General features: G+C 41.7%; 1 protein-coding gene and 1 long non-coding RNA gene across 19 annotated transcripts in view; one reads left to right on the forward strand and one right to left on the reverse strand.

The window, feature by feature from the left end:
• The window catches only part of LOC124303572 (transcription factor 12), an 82236-nt gene that overhangs the window by 50473 nt on the left and 14694 nt on the right, over positions 1 to 17069 (forward strand). For 15 of the 18 annotated variants that reach the window (XR_006907939.1, XM_046760923.1, XM_046760925.1 and 12 more), the window contains exon 1: positions 10611 to 11296. The exons of the other annotated variants lie outside the window; for them this stretch is intronic. Coding sequence is in view for 14 of the 15 variants with exons in the window: in XM_046760923.1 (XP_046616879.1) it covers positions 10784 to 11296 (513 nt within the window). In the remaining variant the exon portion in view is untranslated. Of the gene's footprint in view, positions 1 to 10610; positions 11297 to 17069 lie in introns of those variants that run through there. 18 annotated transcript variants of the gene reach the window in all.
• On the reverse strand, positions 8806 to 10376 carry LOC124303576 (uncharacterized). Its single transcript, XR_006907940.1, has 3 exons — positions 9832 to 10376; positions 9437 to 9758; positions 8806 to 9064 (listed from the first exon to the last, which is right to left on the reverse strand). It is a non-coding gene; the product is annotated as an uncharacterized LOC124303576 (long non-coding RNA).

Here is a 17069-nt window from a genome sequence, read left to right on the forward strand (position 1 = left end):
ATTGTCGGCCCTTTAACATCTTTTTTTTCATCATAATGGATCGATCTAGAATAATTGAGAAAAGACACTCGAGCCGCGTCTTCATTAAGGCTGTGCGATATCGAATATTTGATATCAATTTTCTATATTGTTGAAATATTTTTCTGTCGGTAAATATCAAAATACTGAATTGCCGATAAAATATACGAAATTACCGATAAAATATTGAAGTAAATATGAAATACCGAAATACTGAAAATCGGAGAGTGTATAAAATTAGAAACTATTTCTCCTCTAATTGCAGAAATTATTTGAATGTGTAGAACGCAAACTCGTCCGCGGTCAACTTCAGGCAAATACACCAGCTACCACGGTCTGAGAAGACGGTAGCGTTATGTGAAAATACAACGTTACACCAAGATTATTCCCAGTAGGCAACGCAGAGGAAATAACGTGAAAGCATGAAGTATTCGGTTTTTTGACATTTTGAGACTTACAGTTTCAGTATGTCTGTATTTCGGTATTTTGGTATCGGTAGTTCAAACTTTCGGTACAACGATATCGGTATTTCGGTGTCGGTATTGAAAGCCAATTTTGTTACCGAAATATTTTGAAAAAAAATTATCAAAAAAAGTTTCGGTATACTGAAATATCGCACAGCCGTAGTCGTCATTATAGACCGTACAGAGCGGTTCTATTGAAAGGACCTGCTTGAAAATTGCAACGCGTCTAACTTATATGCGTAGCCAACTTCGGAAAATATTATTACTAGCACGGTAAGGAGAGTGACCGATGCGGAGTGGATGCCATTTCTAGTAGTGACCCAGCCATTTCTAATACGCGAGAGGTTATCTTTGATTGTCACTTGTCAACCAGTCGATTCTAGGGAATTTTTTATTCTTGGCAAACATTTGCCCCACGTTGCGAGAATGGATGTCAGCCAATCAAAATTAAGCAAGTTGAATCGCGCGCGTTACCAGCGAGTCCTTTGAAGACGTCCTCTCGGTAAATTAATAAAACAAGGTACAACGATATACTTATCATACCGTGAAATCTGTATGCGGATTAAGGCTGTGCCGAAGAATAACGGTTGGAGGAGGAAGAGAAACAGGCGTTGGGCAGAATATGAAGTGAGAGAGGAAGGAGGCAAACCATTGCCAAAATGGCGGCTTGGCCATGTGTGAGATATTTATCTTCCTCGTACACGCATCTCCGGCAGTTATACATATAGCTATAGTGACTAATAACTTTCACGTCACTGAATTCTTACGCGTTCGTAAATACACATAATACGTATGTACACACGCGTAACATGTACCACACGGCTAGGTTCGAATGTGAGCTACAGGTATATCCATTTTTTTTTTACAACGTGTATGCATGCATATATTTATCGATTGTTAATATCGATTTCTTATCTTATTACCTATCATGTATGCATAACTCGTTTGCAAGTATAATATACGTATACATACATTATAAGAATATCGTATAACGTACACGCACAATTACACATGATTAATAAACCAAGTTGGTGCAGAGGGGCTGCAGTGGCGGCGTTATACGGTAGCTTTGGTACAGCCAACAGCCAACTAGATTAGGTCCGGGTTATATCCAAAATGCGTATGATATAGATATGTATATATATATGAAATTACTTACAGCATAAGCGGCAAGGCGGCGGGAAGGCCGAAATTGCTGTAGGGCTGTAAAGGGGTGCGGTACAACAACACACCGTTGGCTAGACTACAAATCATAGAACAACGGACGTGTTACCAGTTACTCCAACCCCCTACCACCCCCTATCCCTATTCCACCATACCGCACACCCTTGCTTGATACACGTCCTCTCTTTGACCCCCCCCCCTCTCTCTCTCTCTCTCTCCCCCTCTCTCTCTCTCTCTCTTTTCCTCTCTTCTACTCCTCTCGTACGGTGAATGTTGTGCATCAACCTTATCAGGGGAAACTTCTCTCTGGTCTGAGCCTTTCCCGCTCTGTAGGGGGTTCCACCGTCAAGTCTTTCCTAATATACTTTTCTTCGAAATCAAATCTTCACACATACGCACGGTTAGTGTTAATATTGTTGTTGTAGGTTATATACCGAGAGATTTTCTTGAAAGGATCTGCTTGACAATTGCATCTCGTCTGGTCTATATAGGCGTAGCCAACTTCGTAAAATTGTTACTAGCATGATAGGCGGAGTGATCGATATGTAATGGATTGCGGTTACGCCCTGTTTAACCGGCCATTCTTGATAGGCGAGAGGTTATGATGGTTGACTGCCACTCGTCAACCAGTCGATTCTAGGGAATTTGTTCTTGTTAGCGAAGGTTTGCAGGTTTGCTTCAGGCTGCGAGCACGGATGTCAGCCAATGGAAATTGTGCAGATTGAATCGCACGCGTAGTAGCGAGCATGTCCTTTTAAAAAAAAACTCTTGTTATATCTTGTAACTTTGTATGCCCTGCACGAATACTCTAAAACCACGTTGCCCGACGCATCAAGGCCACCAATACGAATAATCTGACTTATCCGAAAATCGCTCGGATCCTTCAAGCCACTTTTTGATATTCCACTCTCTTCGGAACCTTAGGAATTATATTCCAGATCCGCGAGTATAAAAGGTAGTTTTTTTCTATTCTCATTTTGCGGGGTGTAAGTTGAACACGCTTCGGCGTGTAAAACCACACACGCGCACACGAACAATGTTCCATACCATGCCTACGACGTAGGCACGTCACTCGCAATATCAATGTGTATGCACGTAATGGTTGTTATTGACGGGGGTGTCGCTGCGCATGCTAATTGACATTGTAATATCACATTTAATGCATCACGTGCAACGTTGTCTAATATGTGGAATTATGTCTACGGTCGTTCTACGTACACACATACGTATGTGCACGACGGTGGTTCAGGAGCTAGCCGTAGATATATGCTTTGCGCGGTGTGAATTCCCATCGGAGGAGGGTAGATCTCTATCTTATAATCCCGCTTCCGCCGAATACCTTGTGTATATACGTATAATGTATATATATATACCTATAAGCAAATAATTTTATCCACCGTCGATCAGATAATTCAAATTCTTTCAGAACACGCTCGCTTTGTGTTGCTGTATATTATACATACAAGCTGTACTTGTACACAGTATTATACTTATTTAATATACATATACATATACCTGTATATATCATAAAATCCATTAATTGTTTCTCTAATTCTTTTGTGTCCTTATCGTGTCTTTTCTTCCGAAGTCGATACCATTTCCATTAATTCATCTTATTTCTGCGAGATGTTGGAGTTTATTCGGATGGAGAGTAGGTACGTATAAGAAAGTGTGACCTAACTCTAGCTTACGATTCGCTTATACCAATACTTCTATCGTAGCACACATTGATGAATTTACTTTATGGCTGTGATCACGTGTAGAGCTCGGGTGCTGATAACGCGAGAAATATGGAGCCTAGATCAAACGAAATAGATAATCAATTCATCGATACGGACGTATGTATGATATTCGTTTCTGGCCCTTGGCAACAAAGTAACGATCAAAGAGCGACAACTAAATGATCATCATAATTTTTTCGGTCACCCGCTTATCGTACATGCTTATTATACGTAATCATACGACATATATACCTTAGGGTGGGTCAAATAAAATGACTATTTTCTTTCCCTCGATATCATGAAAAATTGATTGTATGGCATCTCAAAAAAACCCTCTGCAAGTATTAGCCCTTCATATTTAAATTAAAAGGTCCCTCATCGCAGATATGTATTTCCCATTTAAATAACATGGGAGAGTTTTTTTTTTTTACTTTGGAATTTTATGAGGCTTTAACCGTCGAGGTTAGGAGAGTCTTTTTAGTACATTTCTGTAGAACTTTTGATGCTCTACAAAAAGGTTACTTTTATCGATTAGATACAAGAAAGCTTTTTTGTAGAGCATCAAAAGTTCTACAGAAATGTACTAAAAAGACTCTCCTAACCTCGACGGTTAAAGCCTCATAAAATTCCAAAGTAAAAAAAAAAAATTCTCCCATGTTACTTAAATGGGAAATACATATCTGCGACGAGGGACCTCTCAATTTAAATATGAAGGGCTAATACTTGCGGAGGGTGTTTTTGAGATGCCATACAATCAATTTTTCATTATAACGAGGGAAAAAAAAAATAATCATTTTATTTGACCCACCCTAATATACCTACTGTACTCGTATACATAAAGAATAACAATCTTTCGAAAAATCTTATTCGCTTGCAGAATTTTTTTTTCCTTTTTATCTTATATACATATAATCCACGTATTATTATCCTACAAAGTCTGTATCAACGATTCGATCGTATACAATATAATACAATGTAATATATCGTACGTGGTTGCACGTAACGATTAGCTATCTGTCATATCTTTGGTCTGAAGTGCGAAAGGAAAAAAAATAACCAGTGACGCGCTTATTATTATAATATACAATCGTAGGAGGCGATCGCGTATATCCGTCAGTTACAATACCTGCTGCAGGTATCGGTTATGTCGAAAATCTTATCATATATTGCGTACCTACCGAGAAGTTCTTTTGAACGGACCACCTGCTTGAAGCGCGCGCGATTCGGCTTGCTTGATTTTGATTGGCTGAAATCCATGCTCGCAACCTGAAGCAAACCTTCACTGACGAGAACAAATTCCCTAAAATCGACCGGTTGACAAATGACAATCAACCATAACTTCGCTTATTAAATAACGGTCAACCCACATCGCCTGCCGCGATTCACTACGTATCGGTCACTCTGCGTACCATGTCTGGTAACATTTTTACGAAGTTGGCTACACTGCCGTTGGTTTCCACCGATTTTTTACTTAGTTTTTTTATTACTCTTCTGGACTATGAGGCCGAAGTTAGTAACGTTGTCATAACGAAACATCATCACGGAAAAAATCGTTACCGTGCAATATCCGAATGACTTTGAAAGAGTTTGCTTTTAAAAATATGGGCATGTTTTGTTTAACATGTTTCATCAAATTTCAGATGATCCGAGAGGTGCGAAGTAACGGTTTCTTTTAAATATGTATTGTTAACAGTATCGTTACTAACTTCATCCTCATTCTAGACTAAGTAAAATGCGAAATTAATACGCTTTATTCGCTACAAAGAAAAATGTTTCGTCCTCAATTTGTTATTATACACTCCTCGATTAGTTGGTTATGAAAGCAAACAAAGAACCGGGATACGCCGGTTGTATGTACAATACATATAGGTATAACACGCATATACGATATGTATGTCATTCGGCCTCCCGCAAGCTGCGTGCTTAGTCAAAATAATCGTATATTTATCTGCCCTGCGTGTGTAGGTATGGAACACTTGTAAATTCTAATACTTGAACGTGAAAGTGTCGTTGGGGACGGGAGTTAATCGACAAAGCAGATATTCAAATATATTTTGTCCGCCTCCTCTCGGCTCTTTGCGTGTGAACAGCCAGAGATGTGACGTTTTTCTTATTCTGTAATTGTATCATATATGATGTACACTTGGGGAAAATGAATCTGAGACGGCTAATTTTTTACACTAGACAGTTATGTTGGCAACACAGAGAAACCTACAGCGCCACAGTCGGCCGAACTCGAAACCAACTCTGTCTCAATAAACATAACACAACCCATGACCGTCGAATCGTCGAAAACGACGTGTCAATCCATCAAGTCATTATCCCCGCGGTATTCAAAGATTAGATTTGATGATCATGGGTTATGTTATGTTACTGAGATTGAGCCGACTATGACGCTGTAAGTTTCACTGTGTTGCCAACATAACTGTCTAGGGTAAAAAATTAGCCGCCTCAGATTCATTGTCCCCAAGTGTACGTGTTATATCTGCGTGAAACTGAAAAATTGACCATAATTGCACTTGAACGCGACGCGTTACGCATTGTAAACACGCAGTGCGATATGCACACGACGATGATGTTGATTCCGGTGTTCGGGGGGTAAAATGTTGTAAATATTACGCGACGTCTTGACTTTAAACCCTGGCTTGATATATGCATCTGTACGCGTGTAGTTGTTACATATGTATCATACCTTACGGTATAACCTCGCTGTTCCCTCGTTCTTCCCTCGCCTCTCCCGTTATAAATTATAATTTTCTTAGCGGGTGGTGGAAGCGAAGGCGGCGGAATAGCCGCCTCGTAAGTTAATGAATAATGACACACAATTCAGTGGCTCTCCGCGAGCAAATAAAATGTCATACACGAACGCAGGTTGTGCATATCGTCCAATCCCCCGGCATATCTACTTCATCGACCCGTCGCCGGTTATTATCCTCGGTCCTACGAAATCCAGCTTGCACGCCGCTGCATTCGCGGGAACGAAAGATACGACGTTGCTGATAAACCGCCGAGTATAGCCAGATACGCCGATTTCTCGATTCACGTTTTAACTGATCCAAAACCTCACGGTCTTATCGGTAAAAATCCGATTGGGTAGACGTAAGTAACGCTGCGGGTGGGTTGCCTTCCTTTATAGTAATAGTTGTATTAAAAAACGATGTAATTTAGTCTGTTTGGAATTTTCGAATGAGAATCTCTGTCGCGGATTTGACAGAGATTATCTCTCTCTCTCTCTCTCTCTCTCTCTCTCTCTCTCTCTCTCTCTCTCTCTCTCTCTCTCTCTCTCTCTCTCTCTCTCTCTCTCTCTCTCTTGTAGGTATGTATAGTTAACTCGACTCTATCGCTCTTTAGCTTTACTTTACCCGACCGAGCGACCAAGCGAAGCGAGTTATTAAATTTTTAATGTGTCCAAGTTGGCTACAACCCTCCTTCATCCTACTCCCGTGTAACGACTCCAACCCCAATCTCCTCTCTATATACCAAAACTCTCTCTCCCTACCGGCACCCTATACCTATACCTATCATACCTAGCTACCTACCTACCTACCTACCCCGAACCTGCTTCCAGGCTGTACGCTCTACGTACCTAGGTTTTTCTTCTCATTCCCGATGAGAGTAGTAATTGATTTAGCCTTCCGTGTAACACGGAAGGATTCTCACCTTCAACGCTTTTATCTTACAGAATACAAATTTATTTGAATATGCAGGTGTTTAGTTATCCTTTTTGAGCGTTAGGATAAGTAAGACTGATCATAAACCAATCCCAGTCATAAAACAATTTCTGCTGTAGAATAGTACCAGTAATAGCGGATTTAGACTGCTGCTAACAAACGTTGCAGGATGAAAATCGTGGTCGAAACTTATCGCGGTAAGACCATTAATCTTAGGTTTTGCAATATAGTTGGTTTTACGATATAACTATAGCATAGTCTCTCGCACTATGTGTGTATAATACATGTACGTGTACTATATTAATTTTGTATTATAGTCGCGACCGTCGCGCAGCCGTCCGGTTATTATTTCCTTGCAGCAAGATCTGCGCGCGTGCGGGAGGCGAGTGTGCATTTATTCTCTATATTCGAGTACGTATATTAACACGACGCATGTGTAAGTGTTGCAGGATACGCGTGTAATGCAGAGTGTATACTGTATACGTATATTGTAACCGACCGTTGCAGCAGCGAGCAGCGCGAATCGCTACAGAGGTCAACTCCCTTTCATTTTATAAACTGGTGAGAAAAATTCGTCTCCCTCCTCTCCTCGCCTCTCCTCTCTCCTGTCTTGTCGATCCTTTACTCTTGGCCTGCTACCGCAGACCACCAGCTTCGTACTTAATACCTATACGTATACCTCTTACTTTGGTATCGATTGGCACGTATACCTAACCTGACACAATCCATTCTTGTACAATACAGTCTGCGATTTACTCTTCATTTTTCCTCCCTTATATCGTATACGCAGGTATGTGTAGCGGTGATTGTCGCGTAATAAAAAGATCTCGTTAAATACCATTGCTTGGAAATTTTGTTGGGTCGTCGAACTTCTTCCTGTATATTTATATCTTCCGGGGTTTTTTTTCTTTCCATTTTACTTTTTTCTTTTTCAGAATGTATACAGTTTGACCGCGGGATCGCGCAGGTTCAGCGCCAAAATCCAAAAATACGTTTCTAATAATCGAAACTACGTATAGCGCACTTATTTGCGTAATACGATATAAATATAAATTTTCAACGGTCTGTGTTTGACGAGGATCTCATAGTGAAAATCGCAAATCTACCCATCCACCGTATAAAGTGATTTTTTATTCCCGCGGAGTGTATGGCTCACACGTACTGGTAAAATAAGCCGATACGTTTAAGAATTTCGACGTAGAGTGAGAAGACAGGTAAAAGTGTGCGTGCACTTACGGCGATATGCAGAGATTGTGCCGTGCCGTGTTGCGTAGGCAGGCAGCCGTGCCTCCTGAAAGACGTTCATCCTCTACTCGACGCGGCGCGGCACGTCGGCGTCGTTGTTCCCTCGGCGTCAAGCAGTCTAGCTGGGTATATAGGTAGGTATAGTAAGATACCACCGCGCATTCACTCTCAGTTCCCTCCTCGATACCTGACAAACCACGTCCCGTACTACCTTGACTCGCGAATGCGGTCTGCAGTCCTATATATATATATATATATCTGCCTCTATCTCTCTTACTGTCACTCGCACTCTCTCTCTCTCTCTCTCTCTCTCTGCCCATCGAGCGTGCATTGAGCTGGTAAAGATCAATGATTACGACAGTGCAGATGACGTCTATTCCCTAAGCATATTCCATGTCTTTCTTCTATTTCTCATTCATTCGAGCTCACTTTGCAGAGTAGAAACGAGAAGTAGGTAAGAAATAGACTGTAACTTATGAAGGTTGGTTTTTTCTTTATTTATTTTTTTTTTTTTTGAAAATTCTCGGTCGGTATCGTGTGTTAAATACAATTATAATGAAAAAAAGAAGATAATAAAAACGTCACTTAAGCAGCTAACAGAGAAACGAGCACATCGGCTCGTTGGACGAGCATGACTTTTTAATACTCAACGTGCGTAGAACTGATTGCCAGCCAGGCAAGTCCCGGTATGTATCATTACGTCGATACGTGTTCTGCTTACCCATTATCAAGGTAGTCTTCTGAACTCAGGTTGCGGTTCGGACTTGAGCTGCTGTCCCTGCTGCACACGATTCATCGATTAATTTATTAGTCATTTTGATTGATCGCTCGGGGTGTTCGATAAATTAATTACGACGATGCGGTATATTGTAAGAGGCATAACAGAATACCGAAGATGTTCCACGTCAACTTGAATATATGTATATATATATCTGTTATAATATTCTTGAAAAGTTCTCAAACTATCCGGAATTGTTTGCTCATTTTTGTACAATGCCAAATAAGTATCGTATGTCAGTGAAAAGATAAACGTGTAAATAGACAAATAAAGAATTAAAATTGTTCAGCAGTAGGGTAAATATCCTGGGCGGAAGACGTGAGACTACTTTAATAGTCGCTGACGTCGAATCGTTGTTTAACTAATAACTCGTACCTGTGCAAGCAGACTTCTGTATAAACACTGCAGGCGCAGTTACTAACCGACCAACTCTAACGTGCCGGGTAAACAGCCTGAGCTGAGTAGATTAATAGCTAGCTGAGTAAAGTATAAGTAGTCGCGTAGCCACTGCTGGTAAGCTGCCTGCTGGGGTTCCGAAGCCCGGCAGCGGCGGCAGCGAATCCGAGGAAAAACTGCCCGCGGGAAGAAGCAACAGGTAGCAGATGCTCGTCGAGCATAGGAACGGAGCCTTCGTACGCCATGAAGGGACACAGTCAGCTGTGCGTGAATTCGTCCCTGAAGTCGCGGCTAGGAGGATCTGGAATTGGCACAATTCCGTAATCGGCCTCTGCATCATCCTCATAATCTTACAATCGCTAATATTTGCTTACCTACCGTTTACCGTGTAAGACGACCGCGGTCCGTCGCTCTGATTACCTGACATCCATTTTCGTCGATTTGCCGTCTTCGACGCTTGACCGGCTGACGAAGCTTCCTCGGGAGATGAGACGGGAGACATTCAACGCCTCGAGTGACGTAATCTCCAAAGGAACGTGACGATCGTCGAATGACGGTGGCTCAACGGGGACGATACTTCGCTACTTTGACGGACATTTTATGCCGATCCTCGGTCGGTGCTGTCCGTACCTTACTGTCTCGTGTCAAAGTCAAAGACGACGACGACGGCGACTCTTTCGAGGATGAGATACACCTCTGACTTACACATCTCCCGCGAGTTGGTTGGCTGGCATGCGGTACATACACGATGCATACGTCCTACTCGTGTCGCGGGTTTGGTCTCTCTCTCTCTCTTTGGCTCTCTCTCTCCCGCGACGCAAGTTGGTTGGTGGGGACTTCGGTCCGGCTTCGTTCGGTCTCTCCGATCCAGAGTCACCAACCAACCAGTCAGCTTAGCACCACAAGCTAGATAGCTGGCTAACCAACTGTTTTATTTCACCGCGTTGCGCCGCAGGTCCACCACCCCGTTCACATTTCTATCGAATCCGAACTTCGAGTCACCGATACTCGTTGGGGATTCACGGTTTCACTATCAATCTTACCGGCAGTTCGGCGTTTTGAGGTGCGCGATACTATTTTCCCCGCGAGAAATTTCTACGCGTGTAACGAGGTAACGACTCGTCGACTAGGTGTTCAAGATAATATTAAAAATAACCCGCTCTGCCTACGCCGTCATCCCGGAGGAGTCAAGTGTCTACCACTGCCAAGTCGAAACAGTAGCGTTGCATGGACACGTATAAGTTTTGGCAAAAAAAATCGTTCCGAGTGTACGATATGCATGAAGTGTGATCGAAACGAGAGTCGGGGGTGAGATGAGAATCGATTATGGATCGCAGCTATCGCGGTGTTGAGGAGGTTTGTGCAACTGATGCAAAGGTACATCCAGGGTTCGAAATGATCAACCACCAGCGAAGCTTTAAGCTTGCACTCGGTGACTTCCGTGGCCCTGGAGATGACGATGGTAAACTTGCCCGTGACTTTTACCAATTTCGCGTCAACAACGCAGATGACGACATTCCGACGACTGTCCGTGTAGATCGAGCTGCCGCTTCGCGGTGCGATAACAAAATACATTACCAAAGTATCGAGAACCACAATCATCGAACTCTCCACGGTTGTCCGCAAAGTTCTGGAGGGAACGTTCCTTACAGTAACTGCAACGATCACGCGACCCTCGTACGTCGGACGAATCACGACGGTGTCGTCGTCACGTCTCCGATGACCCAGCTGTGCAATTCGGTATCGCCGATCATCACCGGCGGCGCGGGTTGCAGCGTATCGACAAACTCGTCGGCGAATTATTGGAAACAGTACTGCTGCACTGGACAGGAAAGCGGGGTAAAATCATTTAAATTATTGTAACCATTCGCTTGGCCTACCTGCGCAATGAATTTTCAAAGACACGGAAAAGTCCCGCTTCAACGATGCGGATTCCCTGTACCTACCGGGTGGGGGTCAAAACTTGGAAGGGTCAATATTTCGAATAATCGAACGAACATATCGAAATTTCAAACGTGCGAAAATAAAGTAACGAAAGATGAACCGTTCGAAATTTTGATTTTTGAAACTGTCACTGTCGTGTCAAGTCGTTCTACTAATTCCTACCCTTCCAAGTTTTGACCTCCGCTCTAACTATACACTGTTGCCGAATACCCACCCTTTGGTATTTTACCCTTGACGATTTTTCGCGTCTACGCGTCCACCCTCCTTTCGAGAGGTGTATGAATTTACGTAGTATGTACGTAGTGAAGACCCCAACGCGATTCTCAGAGGATATTGCGGGGCGTAGGCAAGCCACGCATCACGTCAAGATTCGGTATGCGAGGGCGCGTCGATTCTTTTAATATGATTGCTTGATGCTCAATGCGCTTACTAATACGGAATATTATTATTCGGTGGAGAGATTTATACCGAGCTACACTCACGGAGTTCAATGCAGCGGCACGTGGGCTTGGGACATTAAGAATCGAACGGCGTTTTGGTAGTAAAGATGCGAGGGAATTTCAAAGGTGTAGATAACGATGCGTGTAGGATAATGACGGATTATTACGAGCTTTACTAAATTTTATTTTAACTCATATTTTTTTTTTTTTAATCTTGCATCATCGCTGAATCAATCGTCGCGGTATTCTAAGAGAAGATACTTCTGTTGTCTGATTAATACCGATGAATTATCGCCGATCGCAATGAACGCTCTCATAAAACTGTCACGTAGTACATAAAATCGATGAAAACTTTGTCGTCGCTATTTTGTGTAACTTTCCTGGTAGCCTGGTTAATTTCTCTACGTGGTTGTTGTTCGTTGTTTTCTTTTCCTTTCATCAATCTCTTCTTTCTCTACGATCCTTGCGGTGTAAGAAAAAAGAAATTGACAATCGCTACGCGTACAATATTTAGTCGCTAGTCGTTGATACGTGGTCTGACTGTATAGCAAGGTGAGAATCGGCCAGGTGTACTTTATTCTTACTTACTTACATATACTTACATACTTACTTACTCCTTCGCCCGCGGTACGTACAACTTATACGGCCGTACGTGTCCGCCTTCCCTCCCCCCACCCTATTTTCACCTCCTTGGCTTCTCCCCTCTTTTATATATATATATATATATATATATATATATATATATATATATATATATATATATATATATATATATATATATATATATATATCTAGCAGGTATACCTCCATGTGCAACGACGTACTACGTAGAGTCAGGACTTATAGTCGCGTTACTCTGCTGTGCATTTTGTCGACTAAAATAATACTTGTGGGAATGAGGCGACGTAACTAAACCTCGATGTTGCATTATTATTATTATTATTTTATTTTATTTTTGTTTCTCTTCTTCTCTTTTCTTCTCAACACCGCGATTGCAAATATATATTAGTACAAACGTATGTCGGTAATTGCGGTATCGTATGATCAGAATCACTACCCGGTATGCTTACAATTAGACTTGTTCATATTTTATACCCGTTTAGTTACACGCATGACGTGTACATATAATATACCTATGTGTAGGTATAATATAATATACGAATGACACGTCGCGCGATCTCGAGTCGTTGCGCACCTGCTGCACTCGGCATCAGCGTTACTTCAGGGATCATTCAGGGTTACTTATCTTATTCTTGTCTCATTTCCAAAGATTACCCACCGCGCGTATACGACCGCATATCTGGCCATATAGATTCGCTGCTAAGGCCGCGAATGCGAAGGTCGAGGGTCGTGGCAGGAAAGAGACGCACCATAATCGACAACGACGATGCTAATCGTATAAGTTCTTTCGCAGTTTTCCCGTGCTGAATTTATCGCGTCACTGCAACACAAGTCACCATTTACCCTATAAGGGTAATCATGGACGAGGTTGAAGTTAGTAACGTTATCGTAACGAAACGTTGTGAAAAAAATCAGTATTTGCTTTATATTCATAATGATTTTGAAGGATCTAGAATCGCAAGATGTGAGTACGTTTTGTTTCATTACGATTTACTGAATTTCACACAGTTCCTAAATTGCGAGATAATGTAGGTTTTTCATTAGCATGAATCGTTACGATAACGTTACTAACTGCAACACGATAATCATGGATATAGTTAGAGCCGGTTGTTGTACCGCGGTTATACCTCGCTCCGTTTATCACATGCAGCTTGGTAAAATGTTTTCGGAATGAACGAACGTCTCTTTACTTCTTGACGTATATTAGCGATTATGAAAATTGAACAGCGAATTCGTACGGAATCCTTAATTCTTGGCGATGATCATATTTATTTAATACGTTTTCAGGGGAACCCTCGTAACTTCACTATAAGGTTCGCTTCGCTGTCCGTTTGTAAAGACCGTTTTTCTCAGGAACGGGTTGAGGTATCAAGTTAAAATTAATATCAAATACTAATATCTACGGTCCCTTGGAGGTGTAAAAAATTCAAACTTCTAAGTCAACGCTACGAAAATATACGCCCATTCATGTCGCATATCTCGATACTTCCAATTGCCCTAGAATCATGAAATTTGTAAAGAAGCAATGTCTCACAGCACAAGTAAATTAAAAAGTTCAAAAAATAATAACTAAGTTTGTACAGAACCCTCAGGGTGCGAGTCCTACTCGCACTTGTCCGGATTCTTTTTCTGGCGTTCGATGAGGGATGAAATTTGTGACAGAAAAGGGGCGGGGGGGAGCTCTAGTAGTTGACGTTGCATATGACGTACAAGTATACCGCAACTTAAAAAGGGGAGCGTGTTGTATGTTTTGCGGCGTGGGAAGCTCGCGTGCCCACGCGGGATCAACAGGTTACCTTCCTCGTTGCGTTTGTTATACGCACGTCTATAAGTATACAAACGTGTATGCAAAAGTCGGTGGGTGGGTGGGGGTGAAGGGGTTAAGAACGTCTCAATTTGTCTGTTAACCGTAACTCGCATACATCCATTCCTCGTGTATTGTAATACGTTTGAGGTGGTGTCGTGTCGCGAGGGTGACCGTTGAAACGCACCGAAGGCAACACTGACCGGAAATATACGTCTGTACCTTACACGAATATACATCGGGAAGTGGCAACACGCAATATCCATCCACGTACATTTCCGTATATCTAAATGTCTGGCGGTGCAGGCTGCTCATAGCTGGACACCCGTGCATGGGAAAAGGCAACGACGACCCGCCCGTATAACGTAAGAAACTTCTGACGAGAGCCGGTTGGGGCGAAAAGAAAAAAAAAAAAACGAAAGAAGGAAAGAATGGAAAGACTCGTACGAAGAAGACGAAGAATAATTAAAGAGGGAAAAAGAAGGAGGATAATGAGATGGAGGTAATTTGCATAAACGCCGTAAGGGGGAGGGATCGAGTGTAACGTGAGTGGTATAATAACTATACCTTGTAATTGCCTAGCGAGCATTCATTCCAATGTTTCTTTTTCTTTTCTTTTTTTTTTTTTTTCACGGTACCTGTTTTTTCTTTCTCCGTTTCTGTGTAATTATTTTATTTGTTTATTTATTTTTGTTTTTTTTTTTCACTTTCCATGCACATATCAGGTACAAATTCGAACGTCGGGTACAAAAAAAAGTACTGTAGGGTGTATGCATCGTTGCACTTTGTTTTTGCACTATAGATCAACGCGTTACGGTAACATTATGAACCGCCGCACTGCTGCAACGCAGAGCCATTCGATTCTTGTAACGCTGCTGTATACATTTTGTGCGCGTATAGATATATGTTGTTGTTGTTGTTGTTATTATGGAAATTATTATAGATACGGTTTGCGTTACTCGAGAGTCGAAGAACCTCTCTGCAGCCACTGGTGTTGCAAAAAGGTAGAAAGAAAAGGAGAACAAAAAAAAAAAAGTCGACACTTGCATAGGTGTGTAAATAAGAAATGAGAAACCTTTGTGGTGGTGTCGGTCATACACGCGTCACTCAAGGCCACGCGATCAGAAATTCAATCGAATATTCCTAGATCAGGTATATAGTACAGGCACGTGTGCTTAGAAGATGGATAAGTGTGGTCCAGGTCGATTATACCCCGACTTTCACGAAATTAAGATTCGTCGTCGCGGATTGACATACTTGCCAATAAACAATCGTCGTCTATATATATATATATATATATATATATGTATGTATGTATATATATATATATATTTATATGCCTGATGAAAAATCGAGTGGTGTGCAGTTGGTACGAAGCGCAGAAAATTATAGGTACATAGTTGTCAGACGTGAATCATGAAATTGTTATACCTTATAAGTCGATGCTTATTGAATTTGTCCTGCGACGAGATGATCCATTATTTGTCTAATGCCACAAGTATATTACCCGGGAAAACGGTTATTCACGCGTTATTGGCTGAGTTCCCACGGTTCAACGGGTGTGACACTGTATGGATACCAACAGCATATACCTCTATACCTGCAGTATAATAAAACATACGGGCAAAGAAGTGTGTGTATAGGTAATAGGTTATAAGCCGCGATGCTAAGATGAAATTTAACGATAAGACACCTGCGCTGGTCGGTACATTCGTACGGTCTCGGCGGGAACACGGCTAAGAGAGCTACGAGGTTCTTGGGTAATTAATGCAAGGTTAATTTACTTGTCTCGTACTATTTGGTCATCTTCCCTGGCTTCGAGAGAGAGAGAGAGAAAGAGAGAGATAGGCAGATTGTTTCTACGAGGTCGACAAACAATTAAGAAGCTGTTTCCGTGCACGTGTCTGTATTACATTTAGGAAATGAGGGAGAAAGATAGTGAGAAGAAGGGGAGTAGGGTAAGAGGTAGAGAAACAAGAAATAGATGAAGGAAAAAAGGAACAACAAACTTTTGACTCGTCAACGCGCGATCGTTCGTTCGGGTCGTTAATCGTAATAGAATTTAAATAAAGTTTAAAAGGTGTATCAAATACGGCACGATAGAAAAAGAAAGAGATACGGAGAAAGAAAAAGCGCGACTGACATTTCGTGTCTCCCTCGCGCTCTTCGACACGTGCGCGCTTGCACACATACACAGAGAGAGAGAGAGAGAGAGAGATAGAAAGTTTTTATTAACGAGCAGAATGCCCCGACTTATAACGCAATACACACATACATGTGAGATATACGTACAATATGTTCAATAAATTCACACTGTCAATATCTTCAGATCTATCATTCTGTTTTTATATCTATGTACGTATGTATGTATGACCACATTATAGGTACTCGCGAATCAATAGTATACCTAAAGTATACCTATTTGCGGTTTGCATAAAAAAGAAGGAGGGTTGGAGAAAACAATAAAAAAAAACTCGCAATATTATCACCGTTAGACACAGAATGATCTATGGATCTTAAGACGGCAGGTGCACCTCTGTATAGCTATATTGTAACCTATGTAGGTACAGATATGTGAAACAACTCACATGCGGGCGATGTAGACGTATGTACAGGCATAGTACTGACATGCCTCCGGCGCAAGATCCGTTCCGACTTTTTTTCTCTTGTTAGACTCGACTCTTTTTCCGTTATTATCCGTACTCTTTAATTGCTCTTCGATGCTCGTACTACTCGTCGGTCATTATTTATTCACTCATTTCATTATTTGTCCGTCTTTTCATAAATTGACAGATGTAACAAA

The sequence above is a fragment of the Neodiprion virginianus genome, chromosome 4 (assembly GCF_021901495.1).
Source record: "Neodiprion virginianus isolate iyNeoVirg1 chromosome 4, iyNeoVirg1.1, whole genome shotgun sequence".
Classification (NCBI taxonomy): Eukaryota; Metazoa; Arthropoda; class Insecta; order Hymenoptera; family Diprionidae; genus Neodiprion; species Neodiprion virginianus.